General features: G+C 41.5%; 1 protein-coding gene across 1 annotated transcript in view; it reads right to left on the bottom strand.

The window, feature by feature from the left end:
• The window catches only part of cfap20dc (CFAP20 domain containing), a 141,497-nt gene that overhangs the window by 13,024 nt on the left and 109,119 nt on the right, over window positions 1-19,354 (bottom strand). The window contains exon 15 of the mRNA XM_007895158.2: window positions 16,305-16,393. Within this exon, the coding sequence (XP_007893349.1) occupies window positions 16,305-16,393 (89 nt within the window). The remainder of the gene's footprint in view (window positions 1-16,304; window positions 16,394-19,354) is intronic.

Raw genomic sequence — 19,354 nt, 5'->3', positions numbered from 1 at the left:
TGTGTGAAGCACTCAGATATTTTGGGGAGTAAAATCAAATACAAGCTTAGATGCTGTGGTTTGGGATTTTCAATTTGTTCACTTAACAGAAATATTCCCTTCGGTGGAATCTACTGTAGTGCTTAATTACAAGGGCTGATGGGAAGAGCACGGAGTGATTGATGTTGAGAGTTGGAAGTCAATGCTCTTATGATTTCACAGGAGTGTAGTGGTGTAGTACTTACTGAAAAGACTCTTAAAAGGACAGCCATCCTTGTGAATTGCCAGATTACCTTAAACTTAACTTTAGAAAAATATGTTCTCAGAGCACTTAATAGTGGCAGAGGCTGACTCTGAACTGGGTGTGTGGGGGGGAGGTGGCCGTAGGCACGGTCAAAGAGGAAGGTTTTCAGGCGGGACTTGAAAAAGGGGAGAAGGGGGCCAAGGCGGAGGGATTGAGGGAGAGTGTTCCAGAGTTTTGGGCCATAGTGACTGAAAGCGCGACCTCTGGTGGTGGGGCGGAGGGTGCGAGGGACAAGCAGGAGGCCAGTCCCAGTTAAGCGAAAGCGCCGGGTGTTGAATTGTGGAGTGAGGAGGTCGGAGAGGTGCTACAGAGTAAAGGGATTTGAACACGAGTGTGAGGATCTTGAAGTAGATCCATTCAGTGATTTATTCAGTGGAGCCTGGCCAGAACTGGTGAGTTGTGGGTATGGGGTTTGATCCGGGTCAGTATGCGGGCGGCAGAGTTCTGAATAAGCTGGATCTTTTGAATAGTGGGGCTGGGGAAACTGGCGAGGAGTGCGTTTGAATAATCCAAGCAGGAGGTGACAAACACATGCATGGGGGTTTCGGCTGCATTTGGGGTAAGGTACGGTCGGAGGCGGGCAATATGGCGGAGGTGGAAGAAGGCGGTCCTGGTTAGGGACCGGATGTGGGGGAAGAAGGACAGCTGGGGGTCAAACCGGACACCTGGATTGCGCACTGGTTCGGTGAGTATGAGGGAGAGCCAGGGAGGCTGAGGAGTTTAGATCCGCAGCAGTGAAGGTGTTGATGGGAGCGAAGGAGTATTGTCCACCTTTAGCTGCAGGAAGTTTACATCATCCAAGCCTTGATGTCTGCCAGACAAGCTAATAGAACATCAGCAGCCCTGGAGTTGGTACTGGAGGAGGTAAAGTAGATTTGTGTCATTCGCATACATGAGGAATTTTACCTCGTGTCTGCGATGACATCACCCAGAGGGAGCATACAGGCAAGGAAAAGAAGAGGATGGAGCCCTGGGGTACCTCGCAGGTGACTGGATGGTGGCGGGAAGAGAAACCATTTGCCGAGATGAAATGGAAGCGGTTGGTTAAGTAGGACTTGAACCATGCGAGTGCAGTCCCACTAAGGTACATGAGGGAGAAGAGGTGGTGGAGGAGGATGGTGTGGTCGACTGTGTCAAACGCAGCAGAGAGATCCAGGAGGACGAGGAGGCAGATGGAGCCCTGGTCACAGATAGAGAGAATATCGTTCGTGATTTTGACAAGCGCTGTCTCTGTCCTGTGGGCAGAGCAGGGTAGGTTGGAGATGGGACGGTGGTGTGAGAGATTAGAAGGATCGAGGGTGGGTTTTTTGAGGAGGGGTGTGATCACAGCGGTTTTCAGGGGGTATGGAACAGAGCCTGAGGAGAGAGACTGGTGACTGTGTCGGCCAGCAGGCAGGAGAGGAGGGGAGTTGAGTCACCAGCAGCTGGATGGGTAGGGAATCCAAGCATCTGAACCTGAGCATCTGCTGCCAGATGGTTTAACTATGTTCGGCAATATTGCTTCTTCTTTCTGTAATCAAATCCTTCTTTTACTCCAGGATCATCAAAGCTGCTTGACTCAAGTGGAAATTTGAATATGCCGGAATTTACGAAGGAACTGTGAGTGGAATTTCAAGGTTAACAAATAAATCTTTGCACCTTAACTGGAAGAATCAGGGCACTAAGGGTTTGACATGATTTACATCATTGGGAAGGTAATGCCTCACATGACAGGTAGTTTAGCACACTCTGACAACATGCATTTGTTAAGTTGTCAAATGGAAAATTCCCTTAACTGCACACATTAAATGTGCAAAACATACTGACCAGTCGCCTTCCTTGTATGTTTCAATTATGACAAAATGGTTGCCTGACATTTCCATCAAATATCATGCACATTTTCTGTCCCCCCACCCACCATCCTTCCCCGTGTATTATGTTATGGACGTGATGGAAAGATTCAGCTCAGGATCCTTTCAACCCTGTAAAATTTATCTGATTTCCGAATCTTTATAATTTCCTGATGTAAAATTGAGGCCACTATAGGGGATGCTGTAATGCAATTTAAAGTATTAACTTTGCTAAGGTTTCAAAGATTACTGATGAAGTCCCAACCAACTTAATTTCCTATTTCTGGGAAGCCCATGGGATTCGTATGTCAATGATTAAAAAACTCAGGTAAGATTAATGTGGACCAGATGCATATAGAATTGCTGTGATCAGCTCAACAGAAGTCATTTGAGAGCAAAAATTCTCCTAGATGCATTAATTTCTATCATTTTCAGCAGGTGGTTGGAACCAAAGATTTTATGGCTGAGGTGTTTCCTACAATCCCAGGAGTTTCTTTGACGATTAAATGATTCTGTCTTTTGTCTGAATTTTACTATTTTTTAAAATCTTTCAGTGACAGCTTCTCAAGGATTGAATGCGGATTCACATTTTCAGGTAGTTTATTCTGCACTTAATTCATCGCAGAAGTCCAACCTAAACTGATAAGATTTAGTGCTAATTATTTAATGGCAGTTTTTGACAGGATCTGTAAGGGTACAATATTGCAGTTCACATCCTTCTGTGTCTGCAACAGACCGATAACAGACATAAAAATTGTATGTCAATTTGATCAAACTGCTCGACCCAAGGAGAGAAATACAAACATTTGAGATGAGACCAATGTCCTCCATGCATTTGATAAAGTCTGTTAATCAGATACTGTGGTAACCATGTTGTTCATTGGTTAGTATTTTCTAATGTTTTCTTGGATGAGGTATTTCTGGTAATACCACCATATAATATTTCGAGTGGTCTTAACAAGGAGAATCTGAGTGGAACTTATACTGTATAACAGCAGCCTGAAGATTGGATTACAGCTCCTCTGGCCTTTTGTAACTGAAATGCATACAATTTGCTCATGTAATAAAAGCTTAGGACTTATATTTTATTGCAAAGTGAAACTGTGATCTTTTTCAGTGAGTTTGTTCTTGTCACACATAGTTTTCCTCAAGTACCCGTTGTATAGTTTCAGCAGCGTTTTACCGTATCTGTTGACAATTGAGAACTGTTGTTCATCAGTTGCAGAAATGGTCTTTATTTATCTAACTTGGCAGTGGTGATTTTCTAGAGTGAAGTGGTAATAGAGTGCACATATGTTAATTTTAGCTAGTCACGAATTTTGCTTTGCTGAGCATGCTTATTTGTCAGTGTAATAACCTAATTTTTGAATTCTGAAGGTGGAGAAAATGTTAACAGATGCACAGTACTATACTTCTGTGAGTCCCAGCTGCAGAGTATCAATCAGTCTAGATATTATATTAACCTCAACAGAAAGCCATTAAATGTAAATCTATCCGGCATCCATTTGTGCCACATTAAAATTAACAAGAAAACTACTGGTTACACAAATACATAAACTGCAGCAGGTGTAGTTAAAATGTTAGGATTTTGATTGATTATTTTTTATCATTCGCAGGATTTTTATAACTTTTATTCTAATCAAATATACTCACAATGTAGTTCAGATTTGTAGGGGAAATGTGTATGAAGTTGTACTTGTGCCTTTATAATGTTTGCAGAACTTGCAACAATTTCCATTTTGCCAACAAAATACAAAGTCAAAACCACTTTACAGTATTTCAGATATCTCGACGACAGGATAAGGCGCCTTCCTGGTTAATCAAATGCAAGGATTATTACTATTATTTTTATAGCAAGTTTTACATTAACGAATATCCTCAAAGCACTTGATAGATATAGTAGGGATGAACACTAATGGCAAAATAGAGGGAGCCAATAAACTTTCTACCCGAAGGGGTAGAATGCAAAACTGGTGAAGATTACATAGGTATTGTGGGGCAATACTGTAGAGGGATTTGAAGGTAGGGACAATTATTTTTAACTCGATGCTCTGAAATACTGGAAGCCAGTAGGGGTTGGTAAGAATGGGAGTAACAGGGAATTCAAGTAAACACAACTTTTATATAAAAAAATGTTGAAAACCACAGTAGCAATTCAGCATTAAAAAGCTAAAATGGAAGTAACAATATACAATGTTACAATTTCTAATTTCCCGTGTGCAATATCCTATTTCTACATCACCAAATGAATCAATGAAAGCTTAAAATAATGTTCGTAGATGTTACATGAAATGATACATGCAAGCTTGGTGAGCTGAGAACATCTTTCAATATTCTGAGGGATAATATGAGCTACTGGAGATCGATCGGTAATTGAATTAAACACTTTTTACACCCCAAAGGAAAAACAGATTGGGAATCTTCCAAAAAACAAGGCTGGTCATAGATTGCGTGTCCCTCTATCCTTGCTGATGAAACTATTAAAATCTTATAGATCATTGGTCACTTATGTCTGTGAACATTGCCCTTTATCTCTTCAAAACAGAAGTGCGAAATTTAAGGCTAAGTTTTGAACAGCATTTCCTGGTTAATTAAAGAACTGTGCAGAATTCCATGTTTTCTTTGCCTGCAGCAATAATCAATACCCTTTGTATGTAATACATTTTAGGAGGCATTCCCATGAATGGAAAATAGCATTTTGTGAGAATTTTCAAATATTTAGCCTTGTCATTTGCGCTAAAAGTTTTGTAACTTTTACATTGTTTCTGCACCTGAGAAAACCACAGATGAGTCTCTATTTCCTTAAGCATTTGATTTTCGTCTCTTATATAAGTTCAAAGTATAATATAGGCTTGCAATGGGCACAGAATTGATGTGAGCAAGATGAAAGTTTGGGCTTTTCAGAGGCTTTGATAATCTCTCAGTCCTCTCGACGTGAAAAGCGCTATATCAAATGCAAGGATTATTATTATTATTATTATTATTATTCAAATCACATCGGAGAACTTCCCCAGAGCTCGCAAAAGAAAGAATATCAGGAATGGCAATAGCATTACTGACATGTAAAAGAAAAACCTGAATTTTAAAAAACTTACATACTGGTGCAATTGTTTTAAACGTTAACAGTTGTTCTAAAGTTTTCTAGCAAAGTAATTACAAATCTATACACTCACACAATGGGAGTTTAACATATACTGTGGGTATAGCAAATTTTTTTACAATATTTTTACAGTTATTCCACTTCTGGGAAGTGGCTGTCAGCAACTTTGATGGGTTCAGTTCTCCCTTTCCTGCTGAACTAAATGCAGCTCTTCCCTGTGACAGACTTTGCCCGAGCAGCCTAGTGAGTAGGATGTGGCTCCAGTTACAAAAGCAAAGCAAGGAATAAATTCCTTTCAGGAAAGTTTCACATCGAAAGAGTGTTATTTTTCTCCAGTGAAGTCCTCGGGACTTCAGTTCCCCTTTTAACTTTCTGAAACAGGGTACTGATGTCTGGATGGTTGAATCTTAAATGCTTTCATCAACCCAACCATCAATCAAAAAAAATTTCTTCTGACTTGATCTACAACTAAAGGAACTCTAAGTCTCAAAAGAATTTCAAAAGCATTATTGAAAGGGAATAAGAGGATGGAATCAATTTTGCATGATTCAGGACCCCAAGTCAGCTTGGGTCACTTGTTGCAGGCTCACCTCTGAATCGGAAAATTACAGGTTCGAGTCCAAAATTAAGACTTTGAGCTCACAGTCTAGGCTGACTTTCCATTGCAATAATGAGGTAGCCCTGAGTTGTTGGAAATTAAATCTTTCAGATGAGAGGCTAATCGAGGTCCTATTCAGGTGGAAGTTTAGGTAAATATGGTCACTCAATTCATGGCTGTTTGTGCGACATTAATGAACGCAAATTGACTGTCCCATTTAGCTACAAATTCACAATTGATAGCAATTATTTAGGAATTTCTTTGAAACATTTCAATGTTATAAGAGCCATATCAAATGCAAGAATTATTGCAATTATTAAATCTTATTGATGAGCTGGATAATCTGGTTAACTATTAGCAATTCCTTACACTATTGAGCATGATATTACGACTGAGGAAACTATTACTCATTTTATCATCCTTAGAAAGGTGAAGGACTGAGAAGAGTCATTGGAATTCAAAACCCTAACCTTCCAGACCTATGTCTAGTGCTCAATCAGTCTTGCCAACAGGCAAGTCATGATTTTATGTGAGTTTGGGTCGACTTGAAGCAACTCTTAATGTATTGCCCTTCCACATAACAAAGGTGCACAAAATACTGGTGCCAAAAATGAAATATATTCTATTTCCAAAGATATCAACCATCTGGATAAGGATAAAAGTCACCAAAACTGTAAATTAAAAATAGAGTTACAGTGTAAAGCATTCAAAATGCCATTGCTACATAAAGAATTAATCGGAAGTTTAAAGCAAGTTCACATTAAATCACACTGTGGACTTGTTAAAAATATTTTTATATTCAGAACACAGTGAAATGGGATACTGAGCTTTACAGCTATATAGAAAACAGATGATAAAAGGCATTATTCTGAACTGGAATCCAAATCCAATTCATTTGCTGGACAACCTGAGGGGAGCTTCTAACGAGTTGTGGTTGAGTTAATAGTGTCATTTGTCTTCCCTAATGCAAGTAGCTCCAAGCCATGACTATCTGCTTTTTTTATGGCACATTGCTTATTTCTTATTTGCTCATAATAAATGACTAGAAACCTCAGATGTACAATAGCTCAGTGTTTCTATAAGCAGGTCAATTAAAAAAGTAATTGTAGCATGTAGGATATATACAGAGTATTTTAATAACCAACAGTCATAGACCTGAAATAACTTCTAATTTATAAAAGTTTTCCATTATCTGGTGTGCTGCCATCCTCAAAGTATCGGATGCAAAATATTTGAATAGTACAACTTATGTATTAAATACTATTGTTGGGTTTCTTCTGATACATTAGTGAGTAAAAGCACTGCCAGTATAGCATTAAGATATGCAAATCTGAAGTTTAATTCCTGGTCTGAATTTAATTATCTGGTCTCATTTGGGATTGTAATAGGAGCTTTACAAGCAAATTTGGCAGCTTTGGGTTAGAATTCATCAATAGGGGGAGGGTAATAAAAATCAGCCAGGACCACCAAGCGCCTTGGGACGTCTTCCCAATGTGAAAGGCGCTGTATAATTGTAAATTTGTGTTGTATTATATTGTAAAATCAACATGATTCACAGATTTTGCCAGCATCTAATACTTTTGGATAAGCAAACACTGTTGACCACTGTAACATATAAATGGAGAAAATAGACCCAAACTAAAAACAATGGGAATNAAAAATAGAATAGATACATTGATCTGTTATACACAATTATTTTTACTCCAGATTTTCTGAATCATGCCTAAAGATGAGCCTTAACTTAACTAGGTTTTGTGCTCATCTTCTAGATCAACAATTCTTCCTTTATGACTTACTACTACTAATAATAATCCTTGCATTTGATATAGCGCCTTATCACATCTTTGAGATGTCTTAAAGCGTTACACACAATATACTGTAAAGTGCATTGACTGTATATTTTGCAGGCAAAATACAGCAGCCAGTTGCACACAGCAGTGTCCCACAAACAACAACAACAACAAGATTACATGTGTATAGCGCCTTTCATGTCGGGAGGACGTCCCAAGGCGCTGGACAGAGTACAGCATTTCAGACCCGAGCTGGGGTCAGGGGGTGAGAAGGGAGGGGAGGGGAAGGGGGGTGGCCGATGGCATGGTTGGAGAGGAGGGTTTCGAAGCGGGACTTGAAGGAGGCTAAGGAGGGGGTGAGGTGGAGTGATTGGGGGATGGAATTCCAGAGGTTGGGGGCAGAGTGGCTGAAGGCTCTCTCGCCAATGGTGGGGCGGGTGGGTTGGGGGATGTGGAGCAGGCTGGAGCCGGCTGAGTGGAGGGAACAGGCGGGTTGGTAGGGGGTTAGGAGGTCTCAGAGGTAGGTTGGGGGAGGCCATGGAGAGCTTTGTAGGTGAGGACCAGGATTTTGAACTGATCCTCTGAAGGATAGGGAGCCAATGGAGTCGGGTGAGAATGAGGGAGATGGGATCACGGAGTTTGGTGCGGGTGAGGACACGGGCTGCAGAGTTCTGGATTATCTGCAGCCTGTGGAGAGAGGAGTTGGGAAGGCTGACAAGCAGGGCCTTTGCATAATCGAGCCTGGAGGTGATGAAGGCATGAACAAGAGTTTCAGCGGCCTGAAACAGTCTTGGATTGATGATCAAATTATTGTTATTTTTTTTGAAGAGGTGATTACCCCCGTAAAAATGATCCGCCAATCGACTAACAACTGGGTACCTATTTATTGCTAGGTAAACAGAGATGTGTGCAGTGAGGAAACTTGCCCAACGTTTCGCCCAGCCCGGGAATTGAACCAGGTCCTCTCGCTTGCGAGGCGAGTGCTCTAACCACTAAGCTACAGGACTCCTACAAAAACTTGAATGAAAAAAGGGAAGATTTGCTATAGCATTTGCCCCACAAAATACACAGTCACTTTGAGATGACCTCCTGACATGAAAGATACTCAAATGCAAGTATTATTATTCTTACTGCATTATTTAACTATTGAATGCACTACTGAATTTATCTCAACTTTCCTTTCAAATCTTTTAAGAAGCATACTGGTTGCACCATATCTTACAAATAGTTTTCAAATTGTACTATTTTATTTTTAAACCTGTACTTGCTTTTCAAAAAGACATTCTTTTTTAAAAAAAATGTTTCTAGTCAGCATCTAGTTTGTCTCTTATAATCATAGAAGAAATAGTTATTTAAAATGGACACCATAGAACTACAGACGTGAATGCACCTTCACCACTGAAGAAATTTGTTCAGGTTATGAGATTAGGCACATTTCCTCTTTTAAAATACTGTAAAATACGAATACTGAACACAGAAAACATGTTTTTGATGTGGTGCATAAACACTGCAATCCTGAGAGGTTTAAATGTATTAGATTCCTTTTATTTATAACAACTTGCTGGCAAAAATGCTGGGTGGATTCTGTACTTAGCTATTCCGGCTTTAACATGCAAAGCAGCAATTTTCATCTTTATTAGTTGTTAACAGCGGGTAGCTTCCTCTTTTATCATGAAAAATGTCTCCAACAAACATAACCTTCAGTTAGAATGAAGGACAGTTGTTTATTCATTGGATCCAAAAAAAGAATAGTGTGAAAATCCAGCCAATGCAATGAATTCAAGTAATTATAACACGGAGAGTCAGTTACAACAACCAGTATCACTACGAGGGTAGACTGGGGTCAGCTGCTATTTATCACTTGTCAAAGTCAGCATTTTGTGAACAACTAATTACTGATATAGTGTAGCCCGAAATAAGCAATGGGCAACAGCATAGATGAAGTGATATTTCACAGACAGCTTGGCTGAACTTCTAATTGACTTTATGCACGTAATAAAGGTTATTGATAAATGTGTTTCAAGACACATGTCCTGAAAAGTAACCATTATAGCCTAAGAGAGGGACTTATAAACCAAACATTGCATTTCTATGCTGCACGTGTGCTTTGAAAAGTACAAACAGCATCACAAAAGCTACTATCAGACGACACTAAACATTAATGTACTTAGATAACTATTTATAATGAATTATTTCTTAAAAATCAATACTAGTGCATTTCTTTTCCTTGATTGACAATTTTTGGGTAAATTAATATTATAAAATGTTATGAGATGCAGTGCCAACGTATTGTACCACTGAGAAAACGCTGGGCTCTTGTAGTATGTCTCTTAGTTGCAAGCTCAGGATCAGAACAGATGGAGCTCCGGGAGAAGATGTGTCCAACCTTCGTTCGGCCACAGTTGATGTGTAACACAAAACTAGGTTGCTGTCTTCTATCCTTACTGCAGTAGAGGTGTCTAGCCATGGGCAGATAGAATCTGTGCCGGATCTTTGGAAGAGCTACCCAATGAGTCCCACTCCCCTGCTCTTTCCCCATATCCTTGTAAATGTTTCCTTTTCAGGTACCTATCTAATTCTGTTTTTAAATTTGTCCATCCCCCAGTGCCTTCGCCTTGCTTCCTCCCTTTCCTCCTTCAAGGCTGGTCTCAAGACCTTTCTCTTTGACCGTGCCTTCAGCTCCCCTCTCGACTCTCTACCCCCTCCTCGCTCCCTCCCTTCCCTCCCCTCACCCTGACCATTTCCCCCCTGCTCGGGTCCCGACCCAACTTTCCAGCGCCTTCGGACGTCCTCCCGACATGAAAGGCGCTCTATAAATGAAATCTTGTTGTTGTTGTTGTTATTGCATCTGTTTCCACCACTCTTTCAGACAGTGCATTCCAGACCGTAACAACTTTCGGTGTAAAAAAAATTCTCGTCTCCTAGCTCCTTATCTCCCAGCTCCACCTCTTTGCCCTTCTACTCACAGACATCATAGACCTCTCCCTGTCCACTGGCACCCCTTTAAAAACGGCGATCATCACTCCTATCCTTAGAAAAATCTCCCTGGACCTATCCCTGCTCTCAAATTACCTCCCCAACGCCAATCTTCCTTTCCTTTCCAAGGTCTTGGAACGAGTTGTTTCCCAGCTTCACTCCTTCCTCTCCCGCCACTCCCTTCACAAACCCCTCTAATCGGGTTTCCGTGCCACCCACAGAACAGAAACAGCTTTGGTCAAAGTGACAAATTACATTTTGTCCATCTGTGACTAGGGTTCCCTCTGCCTCATCGTCCTTCTTGACCTCTCTGCTGCCTTTGATACCGTTGACCACTCTATCCTCCTCCACTGCCTCCTGTTCCCTCAACCTTCATAGTTCTGTCCTTGAATGGTTCAAATCTTACCTCTCACTGAGTCTCCACTTCATCTCCACAAATGTTTTCTCCTCTAGCTCCTGCACCCTCTCGTGCAGTGTTCCTCAGGGCTCTGTCCTTGGTCCCCTCCTCTTCAATATCTATATGCTCCCTCTTGGTGATATCGTCCACAGACATGGGGTAACCTTCCACATGTATGCGGATGACACCCAACTCTATTTCTCTGCCTCCACCCTTGACTCCAGGACCACTGCTGTCCTGACAGAATGTCTGTCAGACAGACATCAAGTCCTAGATGAGAGGTAACTTTCTACAGTTGAACGTCAACAAGACCGAGGCACTCTTGATTGGCTCCCGCCAGCGCCTCCACACCTCAGGCGCTGATAGCATCACCATGAAGGATGACTCTCCACCTTACTAAGCCAGTCCGGAACCTTGGCATCTTGTTTGACCCTCACCTATCCTTTCTAACCCAACTTCCGTGCCACGACCCTCTCTGCCTTCCCCCACCTCTGCAACATCACCCGGTTCCGCCACTGCCTCACACTGCAGGCCGCAGAGACCCTCATACACGCACTCATAACATCCAGGCTTGACTATGCAAACTCCCTGCTTGTTGGCCTCTCCAACTCCTCCCTCCATAGGCTGCAGATCATCCAGAACTCTGCAGCCCGTGACCTCCCGCACTAGGTTCCGTACCTCTATCACCCCCATCTTTGCCCAACTCCACTGGCTTCCCATCACATAGAGGATACAGTTCAAGATCCTGGTCCTCACCTTCAAAGCCCTTCATGGCCTTGCTCCCCCTACCTCTCCTAAACCCCTACCAACCTGTCCGCTCCCTCTGCTCAGTGGGCCTGCTTCACGTTCCCCGCGTCACTTGTCCCACCATTGGCCTTCAGACACTCTGCCCCCACCCTCTGGAACTCCAACCCGCAGTCACTCCACCTCGGCCCCTCCCTTGCCTCTCCCTGTCTCAAGACCCTCCTCTTCGATCATGTATTCGATCACCCCCCCGTGCCCTCCATCCTCCCCATCCGGATCCCCAGCTTAGGTTCGAAATACTGATTGTCCAGCACCTTGGAACATCCACCCAATGTGAAAGGCGCTATACAAATGTAATTTTTATGGTTCTTTTACCATTTAACTTCAATCTACGTCCCCTGGTTATTGATCCACCTGTCTGTGGAAACAGTTTCTCTATCAAAACTCAGAATTTTGAACACTTCTATTAAATCTCCCCTTAACCTTCTCTGCTTAAAGGAGAACTACCCTAGCTTCTCTTGTCTCTCCACATAACTAAAGCCCTTTAATCCTGGTACCATTCTGGTAAATCCCTTCTGCACTCTCTCCAAGGCCAAAGAATGATCCAAACAATTGACATATTTTGTTACCATTATTAATACGGGGGTAAAATGGGGACAACAAATTAAAAAAGGTTGAGTAGCAGCTGTGGCTGACTAGCTAGGATGTGGATGGTCTGTCACAAGACTGCTTCTTTGTAAGATAATTGCAAGGCTGTTCTGGTGTTGAGTTTGTCCATACAATACTACAACAGAATAATTCTATGTCATAAGGGTAGTGCACCAGGTGCTGAAGGAGCTGAGTAACACTGTTACAGCGCAAAACGTCACCTAACTTTTGAAATCTCAAGACCAGCGTGAATGCGAGAAACATCTCTCATAACCTGCAATGTTGTTTATTTTGTATAAAGGTGTAAGAATCTCCTCATTCATTCCATGTTTAATGCACCTCTCAGTCAAAATAAAGTATGTTTAAAGTAGTTTTTGATTGTGCTGAGTGTGTAATCCTTCATGCTTTTGAGTAAAAGTTGAAACAATGCAAAGCAAGCCTCTGATATGTGCAGAGCTGGAAGGCAATGGAAATTAGCATTCTTCACACCTTTGATCCCCTCATTCTCTCATTCCTCTCCTTCTTCATCTCTTGCACAAAACCTACCACCCTCTCCCTTGACCTCATCCCTACATAGCTCCTGCACACCCAGCTGCTGCTTCTTACCCCTGTTAATCAATGCCATCAACACATTCCTTTCATCTGGCACAGTACCCCTTTCCCCATCAAACTGCTGTAATTCCCCTCCTCAAACAAATCAACACTTGACCCTCCCAAACTCTCCAGTTCCTGAGACAGCCCTGGTCAAAATCACAAACAATCCCTCCAGTACCTTCAACACCATTACCACTCTGTCCCCTCCACCACCACCATCTACAATCTCTCTCTCAGCTTTCAAAACCCACCTAAAAAAATTTCTTTGACTATTCCTTCAGCTACCTCTTCCCTACTCCTCCTATCTCCCTCCTAGCTCAGGTTCCCATTGAGTTGTTTTTCTGACATGAAAGCAGGCATAGAAGGCAAATTGTTATTTGTGTTGTTGTGCCAGCAAACTGTGAATTGCAGTGATAGCATGAACTATTGCCAATGAATTCAGAATTGTATGGCGTATTCCTTTTTGACATGCTTATCTGAGGCAGCAACATCTGCAGTGGATCTTTTCCATACACACCAAGTTCAAGAAGTTGCTCTTTAAATGATTGTTAATTGGAAGCTTCCACAGTTTACTTTCCACCAGCTTTCACACAAATACCTCTGTGTACCCACCACATTAATTCCTTTCATGCTCCTAAACCATGGACCAAGTTAGGTCAGAAGAGTTGTGCATTGGCAACAAAGAGCAACAAAGCAAGAATTTGAACTTGCATGTCCTTGCAGGGAATAACACACTTTCACCTATGTCTACCCATAGTTTGAGTTTTACTGTAAAAAGAATGGGATACTTCAAGTATTTCTTCACAATTTCCCCTCCTCAGTACTCAACAATGGTGTTCTCCACATTGCCTGGCCAGTCTCTTTGTTCCCTGGCACTTCTTGGAGTACCGGAGAGAAAGAAAGAGAGAGAAAGAGTTTCCTGGGGGCTTACGCATTTCATCTCCTTATCACAGTCCCCACCCCATCTCCGGTACAATCTAATGGCCCTCTCTACCTGCCTTCTACACTGTTGGTTCTCAGTCTTCACAGCCCAAAAACCACACTTTAGCAGGCTTCCACAATACTGGTCGGTACCCAAAGGTTTGTTACAATAATTGAAAAGAAATACTACGTACCTAGCCAACCATGCCTTCTTATGTCACATCCTTGGAGATCCTACTTGCTCTTTGGTACAAATAGTCACACGCTCTATTTGTATTTCCTCGTATTGATTGCAATTTGCTTTTCCAATCTTCTCTTTACACCGTAATTACTCTTTAGAACCTTTTACTTCACTTATCAATCATCCACTATTCCAGTTGCTTTAAACCTTCTAAAGCATTTCAGTTGTTTTCAGTGCCAGCCTGACACAGTGGCTGCGTTGATAGCACTATTGCCTCCCAGTTAGAAGGTTGTAGGTTCAAGGTCAATGTTGGGACTTTGAAGTCCATTGTCTTCCAGGCTGACATTCCAATACAATGCTGGTGGTTCGCTGCATTTTTGGAGGTGCCAGCATCTTCAGATAAGACGCTCACCAGATCTTACTGCCTATTCAGGTGGGCATTAAAGATCTCATGATACTATTCTAAAAAAGAAGGGAGTTTCTCCCTACGTCCTGGCAACAATCCGTCAGGTGAAATTTCATGAGTTTGTGAGACATTGTATGTGTAAGTTGGCTGTTGTATTCTACAAATTACCACAGTCAGTGAATCCCGTGAAGTACTTTTTTGGAACATCCTCACAATGTGAAAGGTGATATATCAAATGCAAGGATTATTATTGACCTTGTGACTTTCCAACCGATGAACATGTCTAATTCTGAGTTGATTAGCAAACTAAAAGGAAATGTTGCCCCCAATCTACCACTAGTTGACACACCATCACAATAGAGGAAATAGCACAATTAGCTGCCATGTTTTGCTCAAAAAAATACAGGCAATTCACTTTACAGTATATTCTGTGAAGCTCTATATCAAATGCAAGGATTCTTATTATCTAAAGGCAAAATACATTAAAAGGAAGCTCTGATTGTTCTCTTGAATGTCCAAAATATATTATCATCAAGTATCCTTGTTATCACCCACGGCTTAGATATCTCCGGTCTGTCCATCATGGACAACGCTATCTCAGACCATTTCTTCATCTCTCTCTTCTCTCGCATCTCTTTCGCCTTCATCAAGCCCTCCACCATCCTTTTCTGCCCACGGAAAAGGCTTCCCCCGAGTCTCACAAATGCCCTCTCATCCGCAGACCTCCTCTTCCTCTGGCCTTCCACCCACAGCGACCCTGATGCAGCCATCAAGTTGTTCCATGATCGCCTATCCTCCACCTCCAACTCCCTTGTCCTGAAATCCAGGACCGTCTCCAAACCCACCCTCTCCCCCTGGCACAACAGCCATCTTCGCTCCCTAAAATCACAGACCCGGTCACTCGAGCGCAGGAGGCTGAAAACCAGCCTCACGGTTCACTGCTAGCTGTGGCTCGAGCACCTTCACACCTATCGTCGCACCCTCCCACAAGCAAAAACTGCATAATACTCAACGATCATTCTGGAGGCCAAAAATAACTCCAAAATCCTTTTCTCCACCACTCACCATCTCCTCCGTGCACCCCCTGAAGTACCCTCAATCATCACATCAAACGCCAAGTGTGAAGACGTCATGGACTTCCTTACCTCTAAAATAGAAAACATCAGCCTGGCAGCCTCAACCTCCTACCCTGTGCCCCAACCACCCCCTCCATTCCTTCTCTTTCACCCACTCCCCGCTCAGCTCCTAACACGGCCACCATCCTACATTTCTTTGCCCCCATCTCTCCTTCCTCCCTCTCATCCTCCATCACCTTGATGAAATCCACCACCTGCTGCCTTGACCCCCATTCCACCCGACTGCTGATCACGCAGCTCTTCTTCCTCTGCCCCCTGCTGGCAGAAACAATTAATCAGTCCCTCTCCTCAGGATCAGTCCCACTCCCCCTCAAAACCACCATCGTCAACCCCCTCCTTAAAAAAACCTATCCTCAACCTCTCCAACCTCGAGCACTACCGCCCTATCTCAAACCTGCTCCGCTCTACTGGCTCCAGCCTCCTCCTTGCCCCTTGAATCCTCCCCTCCATCATTGGTGGCCATGCTTTCAGCCACTACACCCCAAAGCTATGCTATGGAACTCCCTCCCTCAATCCCTTTGCCTTGCCTTCTCTTTCCCCATTTTCAGGTTGTGTCTGAAGACCTTCCTCTTCGAGCGTGCCTGTTGTCACCTTCCCCCTTCCCCTGGCTTGGCATCGGGCTCCACCATTGTTAAGCGCTCTGGTACGCCGCTCGGCATGGAGGACGTGATATAAGTGCAAGTTGTTGTTGTTATCCTTACCGTGGATTGGAAAGAAGAAGAGGATTCATTTTTTTCTGAGACAAAGTCAAAAGCATTTCATTTTGATAGTGATGCCCCTGATTGACTGGCTGTAAAAGACAAGAAAAGCTGTAAGTTAAAAGGTGAACTGCAAAAGACTCACTTTTCAATGTGATAGTCTAGAGGCTGATCCTCCGAAATGTTTTCTAGAATATAGAAAGACTGAATATAAAATTCCAGGGAAACATGTCCCTGAGTTGAGCCACAACAAGCTGTGTTTATTCACTTTCTAATTGCACAATCTATCCAGTGGTTTGATGCAAAAAACTCATTAGCCTGTTAAATAAAATTAGATCTTGAAGTAGTTTTGCAAGTGTTGCAAGTAACACAATTCTACACTGTTTCATGTAAAAGAGGAAAAAAAATGGCCTTCAATTATGTACAATGGAAGAAGGTGTCACAATAGGTGTTCATTTTAAGTGCAACCCGTTATCTTAAAGACCTCGTTATCTTAAAGGGCTTTGGGGAGGGGTTAATGAGCAAAATTGTAGACCTATCTCTCTTTAAACAAATAATAGGGTAAAAATTGCAACTTTTAAAACCCAATGGTTGTAAATAAACAAAATTGACATAGATCTTTGATTTCACGTTGAATTGTGGTAAATCAAGACAATAGCCTTGTTGAAAATTGTTTTCTTTAATGTTATTAAGACAAAGTTTTTTATTAACATTGTATGTATAAATAAATTAATAATCTTTACATTTGATATTGTGCCTTTCACAAAGAATGTCTGAAAACTCTTCACAGAATTTACTGTAAATTATAGTGACAGTGTATTTTTTAGGGGAACACGCCAGTCAATTTGCACACAACAATGTCCCACAAATTGCCTTGAAATGTATGACCATTTTTATCTTGGGGATTCCTGACTAGGACACAGGGAGAAACTCCCTTTCAATTCCTACTCCATTTCATACTTGCTTGTTTTGCGTGTTTGTTGGTATGTTATTTTAAGAAGAAAAAGGAAAAAGTTCTGATCTGAAATGTGACAATTAAATAAAAAGATAAACCATTCTCCGTGGTAATAAAGCAAATGGTTTGTATTGTTTGGTCCATTTAACCACCAGGCACATTTTGCTGTGCATTAATAGGCCTCCTCATCCAGAAGACCCAAGGGGTTACATTTGGTTTTATTTTCGGCTACATTGTCAAACATGTCAAATTGTTCTTATTCAGGTGCAAGAGCCACAAGGACGGGCTATCGTCAATTATACTTTATCCTGACTGTAATCATTTAGAATTTTTTTTAAAAAGCAAAAGTTTAGTTCACAGCAACTACTTTGGGTTTTCTAAATACTTTCAGAACATGTCATGCAAGAAAGGTTCCATTTAATTAATATCAGGAGTATAAACCAAAATTGATTCTTGTGGAAAAAAAATGTAATTCTGCAAGGCAAAATTACAAATTTGAACTTTGGTGCAATGGTCTTTTTTAAACTATGTGATTTGCAATTCAGCATTTGCCCCTTGGTGGTGCTGTAACCTAAGTGGTGTTCCACTTGAAGTAAGGCTATGGGGAAATTATTGAACCTTTTTTTAAATCTGGAATTTCTGTTCATGCATGAAATGACTGAGGTCAAACAGACCACGAATGTGAAGATTAGCCATTACAAATGCCTGTTCTTCAACAAAACATTATTAAAATACCAAAAGCTTACAAATAGCATTTATTCAGTAGTTCACAGAACAAAAAAAATTGGGAAAAATAACACAAAAAGCGAGGTCACCTTGTTGAATTTTGAAATGTTTGCTTAATCACTGCCAGATAGGTCAATTCAGTGCAATAATCGTTTTGTAACTTGTTTGTGCTTAGTGACAATAAGCTCCCTCGACATCACTTTGCTTACATTTACTTTTTGTAATTTTTTTTAAATGAAGAAGCTACCTGCCCCAAATCATACTTATACGCAGCACTTAATACTCTCACTGTTAAAATTCAACCATAATCAAACAATAGCACCAGTCACATTAATGCAAAATTACATTCTTTTTTAAAGTAATGGAAAGTGACAGGCCCTTTCCTGCTGTTATATGGCAGATCAATTTTCAATTTGCTCCAGTGTGAAGAGCTATAGCTGTAGCTTCCCTCATATTGAAGCCTGATCCCATTTCCTTGGCAATGTGTCATGCAGAGGGACAGATCACAGTCACAGAGAGGTTGTTGAGACTGGTTGAATTGATGATGTGCAAAACTGAACAAGATATCTATAATGTTTCTCCTTTCCTCTGAAAGTGGTTTAGTTCCGTGGGTACTGGCAACTCTCTACTATCTCTCCACTATGTAATGTAATCTTGTTGTTATACTAGCCAGCCAGTAAATAGTAGCAGGCTCGTTTTGTCAATGGTCTTTTTGCCAATTGCCAATAAGAGAAGGGAGAAAAAATCTCAGCTGAGCATGATCCCATTGTCACTTGATTGCTACACAAACACATTTTCAAGTGATTCACTGACAGTGATCATTTTAGTGGCCTTATAAAACTGTACTTGTTCATTGAAGAGCACTTCATTTCTTGAGCTCTAAGTACATTGATTGGAGCTTCTCTTTAATCAAATCTATTACACTAATGAAACACTGATCTTTCAGGTCTGCAGAATGCAATCGAGAACGAAAACCTACAAACATGCACAGAAGGAGGCATTTTGTCTCATTGTACCTGAGCCACGTTTCCTGTATTATAACTGTTTATTATTACTCACTTTCCAGCTCTTTCCCTATAGCCCTTAATATATTTTATTGCTCAGATTCTTATTCCAGTTTTGAATGACTCTATTGACATAACCTCAATAGACGCAATAGTTTGAAGGTGGAGAAATTCCTTCAAACATCTCCCCTGTTTCCTCTGGTAACAATCTTGAATTAATACTTCCTTTTCCAATGTGAAGCCATTGGTTTTGGCTGAAAAGTATCTGATCAAAGCTTGTCAGTCATACTTTGGTTTTACCAGCAAACATTCATCCAAAAAACAGGCAGACGGGTCCCTGGTTTAATGACTCATCTGAAGAAAAGCAC

This window comes from Callorhinchus milii, unplaced genomic scaffold (assembly GCF_018977255.1).
Source record: "Callorhinchus milii isolate IMCB2004 unplaced genomic scaffold, IMCB_Cmil_1.0 Scaffold12, whole genome shotgun sequence".
NCBI lineage: Eukaryota > Metazoa > Chordata > Chondrichthyes > Chimaeriformes > Callorhinchidae > Callorhinchus > Callorhinchus milii.
This window is presented reverse-complemented; position numbering and strand designations above follow the sequence as displayed.